The sequence below is a fragment of the Oncorhynchus keta genome, chromosome 31 (genome assembly GCF_023373465.1).
Source record: "Oncorhynchus keta strain PuntledgeMale-10-30-2019 chromosome 31, Oket_V2, whole genome shotgun sequence".
NCBI lineage: Eukaryota > Metazoa > Chordata > Actinopteri > Salmoniformes > Salmonidae > Oncorhynchus > Oncorhynchus keta.
Window position 1 is genome coordinate 16,257,737 of NC_068451.1, and position 5,000 is coordinate 16,262,736.

Sequence of the window (5,000 nt, forward strand, 5' to 3'; positions counted from 1 at the left end):
GACTGCCTCTGCTTGGACCATGGAGTTTAGATGTCTCCTCTTTGTTCTTATTTCTTCTTCGGTGGTGCTCATCACTCAATCTGACACGACCACTAAAGGTATGGTGAAATTTGAACCATTGATAGATGACATCGCACAAATTTCCTTCACTTGCAAGTATTCTCTGTTATGACTGGGTTACTCACTCGTTTTGAAGCTGAAAACGAATGTGAGATTCTTCTGTCGGTGTTCAGTGGATTTTTTATCAGAAAGTATGTGGAAAATATAACATTCAAAATAATCAAGGTAGTATTTTATAGCCTTTTTTTATAGCCTCATAGCCTGTTTCCTCTCTAGGTTTCTTCCTAAGTTCTGGCCATTCTAGGGAGTTTTTCCTAGCCACAGTGCTTCTACACCTGCATTGCTTGCTGTTTGGGGTTTTAGGCTGGGTTTCTGTACAGCACTTTGATATATCAGCTGATGTAAGAAGGGCTTTATAAATACATTTGATATGATACTACCTTCTGTATAAGGTAGTATTTCAGTAGAGGTTTACAAATATTCCTGTCGTTTGAAAGTCAAACCAGGGATACACATCTCTAATCCGTCCAGTCTGGCTGGCTCTCAACTCTCCTTGGCGTTTCATTGGTCCATTAATGCCATTGATTGGGCTTAAAGAGTCCACAATACACTGGCTCTTCCTGATCTAAATCAGTTACTGATTAGAAAGGAAGGATAAAAACCTGGGGATGCGTTCCATCTGGCACTCTATTACCTATATAGTGCACTACTTTGTACCAGGGCTCTAAGAAATAGGGTGCCATTTGAGAGTCCTCTAGAAGCAGAGCTGAGCATCTCTGGGGTAAGTCTGAGTGTTGATTGTGGCTCCAGAACTAGTCACCTCTTATCTCCTCAGGTCGATTCTATCAGTATTGAGGCCAGAGCCTGATCCAACTGCAACCCCATTCTACGAGCACCTTTAGTTTTTACAGAGCACATAGAGCTGGATAGGTGTGAACAGCCATGGCAGAAGTTCCCCTGTAAGCCCATTGGAAGGTTAGACCTATCACTATTTCACTCGTTGTTTTGTGTGTTTTTTGTCATCATCAGACCCTGACTGGAGTGATATCATTGTGACAATGGTTGGCAGGGAAGTTACCTTACCCTGTGTTGATTGGCCTCTCACCGGTTCTGTGAGCATTAATTGGAAGATGAAGTCTCCTAGCGTGGACCACTGGAAACGGGTCCTCTCGGCCAATGAGAGGCAGCAGTTCTCGGGGGCAGCCTCAAAGGCTTCCATGCGATTGGTTGACTCAAACTTTCAGGAAACTGGGGACTTCTCTCTGCTGTTCATCCCCAAAATGGAGGACAAGGGTCGCTACTCCTGTCTGATTATACAGCAACAGAAGAAACTGAGAGAGAAGATCATACTATTAGCCGTCCTCACAGGTATAGAACTGTGGTCCTGCACACAAAACTACCATTACAGTATGTCCATATACATGTAATATACAGTTGTGATGGTATTGATACAAATATTATGTGTAAATAATTCCCCATGCCCACTTTATTTGACACAATCAGGTCAAACAGTAGTAGCAATATCCCACATGTTTTTTTTATCTCTTCTATCGTTTCTCCTATTTCCTACCTCCTACATCGGTCCCAGTCTCTATCTTTCCTTCAGCCACTCTCCCTCAGCACAGCACACTGCGTCTGATGGCAGAAGTGTCCCCTGCCACCGCCGTTTCCGAGGTAACCTGGCTGTCCCCTGGTGGGACGCCCCTACGATTGGCAAGGAGGTCAGGGGGGGGTGTTGCCAAGCTGCCCCAGATACGCCTCACTGACCAGGGGGTATACATCTGCCAGGTGTACCCAAGGGGTAACAGCAGCTCCCCTATGTTCCCCTTCACTGTGGACCTCCGCGTGGATGGTGAGATATGACGGGGGGGTAAATTAATCTCAATACTCCAAACAAAGCATTGTATCTAGATCGGCCTTGTATTGGCATCGTTATATAATTGACTAGTGTTTATATGTGCTCCCACTATATCCACTGCTCCCACACTAACCCAAATGTTTTATTTCTGTCCCTTTCTCTCTCACGCCCTTGTTCCCTCTCTGTCGTTCTTCCTCTCTCTCCCTCTCCCTCTCACCCTCTCTCTCTCCCTCTTTCTAGGTATGAATGTGGCCTCGTTCACCAATATAAGCCATAGTGAGTGTCGTCACCATGTACAGTAGACTCTAGTCTAGCTAAAACACAGAGTCAGCAGCCTTTGGATCAAGCAGCACAATACAAACTGACCTTACTGAGGGACCAGCTCTCTCTCAGAAACATAACGACATAATCCTATTGCTGCTGTGCACCTCTCTCTCTATCTCTCTTTATTTTCCTCTGTCTGTTCTGTTCCTCTCTCCACTGCCACGTCTGTCACTTATCCTCCTTTCTATATCTCTCAACCCCACCATCTTCCCTACATATTTCTCTCACTGTTCCCCCACCACTCTCTCGCTCTCTTCTTATCTCTCACGTTCTCTCTCTCACTTACATACCTCTCATTCTCTTCCTCTCCCCATTCCCCCAATTCTCTCTCTCCCTCCCCCTCCATCTCCTCTCCCCCTCCCTAGGTGCTCAGATCTCTATGGCCAGTCTCACCCAGACCCCTCTCACCCTCGCCTGCCCTCCGATGCGGGGCGACTATGTCCTGCTCTATTGGAAGCCTCCAGACAGCAGAAACATCAACACCACAACCCTGGTCTACGGGTACGACCGCTGGAGGGACCGCACAGAGCAGAGCAAGGTACACTCAGAAGAGGATGTGTGTGTATATGTTCATGCTTACGTGCGTATGAACTGAGTTCCTCTACAGGTTTCTTCCTTCAAGGGGGTTTTCCTAGCTACAGTGCTTCTGTTTCTGCCTGCTCCACAGGGTCCAGGCCGGGTTACTATAAAAGCACTTTATGACAACTGCTGATGTAAAAAGAGCCTTTATAAATGAATGTGATTGACTGAATTTGATTGATCTAGACTCATGCCCAGCTGAGCCTGGACGGGCCATTGTCTACCCCAAAAGAGGGTTTCTTCTCCTTCCTGCTGAGCCCGGGGCTGAATGACGGAGGCCTCTACATGTGTGAGGTCTTCCTCAATGACAACGTGTTCAGCCAGAGGACCCTGCTTAGCATCCTCCAAGGTACAGAGGGGAAAAGGGAGGAGAGAAGGGTTATGTATTTATGTCTGATATAGAGATATTGGTATGAATAAAAACAAAGACTAAAAATACTGTCCAACTCCCACACACGCAGAAACACACACACATACTCACACACCCGTTTGTCCATTTTTGCGGTCTTGGAAGGCTTTAATAATCACTGTCCCTCTGGCAGCCATTACAGCTGCCCAGACATGACCAAGCGATCTGTCACTGTCACCCTGCTCCACACATCTGTCACACACACACACATACAGCCCCACGGACCCATATATTTTTAACCTGCCTCATTATGGGTGTAATTATGTATGATTATACCAGCCGCTCTCCCACCAGGGCTGTGGGAGGCACACATTAAACACTGTAATCACTGACAGAGACGTGTGTGTCTGTAGGGCTTGATTACACCCAGATTGATCCTCATTGGGGTTCGATGAGACATGGGGCATCAGTCACCATCATGCGACACATTAGAAGCAATTCTGTGTAATGAATGTATATTATTTTGGACCATCTCTGATTCGCTCATTGTCCCCCCCAACACCTTCTATCTCTCCTTGCCCCCCTTTTCTTTTTGTCCCCTGACTACCCCTTATTGGTACTTCCTTCACTCTCTCCTTATCCCTACCTCACATTGTCTTTCTCTTTCCTACTCCCTTGCCTTCCACTCTCTCCTCCCTCCCTCCATCCCAGTGAAAGCCAGACATTCTCCATCAGCCCTGGTCCTGACGTGTCAGTATACAGAGCGCTCCCAGGTAGGTAACCATCCCCTGACTGGCAACATTCTTCCCTCATCTCTTCACTGTCATAGTTAGCTGATGTGTGGTGAGCTTTCAGGCACAAAATGGCTCCTTAAGCACCTGGGCTGAGTTCATTAGGCACAAAATGGAACACTGACTGAAACAGGGAAGGACAACCTGGACTTTTCCAATTAGAAACTCTTTTTTTTCTGTTGTAAGTTTTCTATTGCGTAGTCCCCTAATGAACACGGCCCTGGTGGATAAAGAACACACTGTATAAACCCAATCCATCTCCTCCATCCACCAGGTGAAGCGGGTGGTGTGGAGCCACCAGAACCAGAGTCGCACGCTGAAGTGGAGCTCCTCTGGCCCGGGTCACCTCAGCACCGAGGTCCCCCTGTCCCCCACCCAGGACACTGCTGGGAACTACACCTGCACCATGCTACTGCGGAACGGACAGGCGGTCAAGGCTGTTTACACCGTCAAACTGCCCCCGAAAGGTGTAGAGAACCAAACGGTCCAACTTGGGTCTTTAGATATAGATCTAAGATCAGCTTACCCTCTCCTAATGCTAACCATAATCAGTAATGCTAAAAATGCTAAACTTTTCTCAGGTCAGTGTCAACTAATTGTACCTATCAGAACCAACAGTAGATATATAGGCCTACATGTTTGTCCAAATAGGTCCCTTTACAATGCTTCATTTCCTTCCTGCTATCATCTTATTCTTTCTTCCTCGCACCTACACAGTCAGTTCCAGGGGCGGTCTGGGCCAATGTGTTAGAAATGTCAGGGCCGATTTCTGGTCCCAGTCCGCCCCTGGTCAGTTCCCATCAGTGATTCTCATCAGTGATTAACAGAAGGGGAAAGTATATTTAAACCACTCAGATGGAATCATACAAACAGAGAAGTTGTAAAACCAGGAAGTTATGTAATTCATCTGTTTGTGTGTTGCCATTTGAGATCTTTAAATATACTTTGCTCTTTAACACCATTATAGCCAATACCACTATAATCATTATGACCAAATAGGCACTCATCCAAGTCCATGTTTACTGAACATGAACCTCCT

General features: G+C 46.5%; 1 protein-coding gene across 3 annotated transcripts in view; it reads left to right on the forward strand.

Moving 5' to 3' along the window:
• LOC118364068 (uncharacterized) overlaps positions 1-5,000 on the forward strand; it is a 23,093-nt gene that overhangs the window by 9,553 nt on the left and 8,540 nt on the right. For 2 of the 3 annotated variants that reach the window (XM_052489713.1, XM_052489714.1), the window contains exons 1-8: positions 1-98; positions 1,090-1,428; positions 1,649-1,912; positions 2,159-2,194; positions 2,608-2,780; positions 3,008-3,170; positions 3,882-3,943; positions 4,236-4,428. The exon at positions 1-98 is cut by the window's left edge and continues 85 nt beyond it. In XM_052489713.1, coding sequence (XP_052345673.1) covers positions 20-98; positions 1,090-1,428; positions 1,649-1,912; positions 2,159-2,194; positions 2,608-2,780; positions 3,008-3,170; positions 3,882-3,943; positions 4,236-4,428 — 1,309 coding nt within the window. In that variant the 5' untranslated portion in view covers positions 1-19. The remainder of the gene's footprint in view (positions 99-1,089; positions 1,429-1,648; positions 1,913-2,158; positions 2,195-2,607; positions 2,781-3,007; positions 3,171-3,881; positions 3,944-4,235; positions 4,429-5,000) is intronic. The other variant, XM_052489715.1, reaches the window with a different exon arrangement.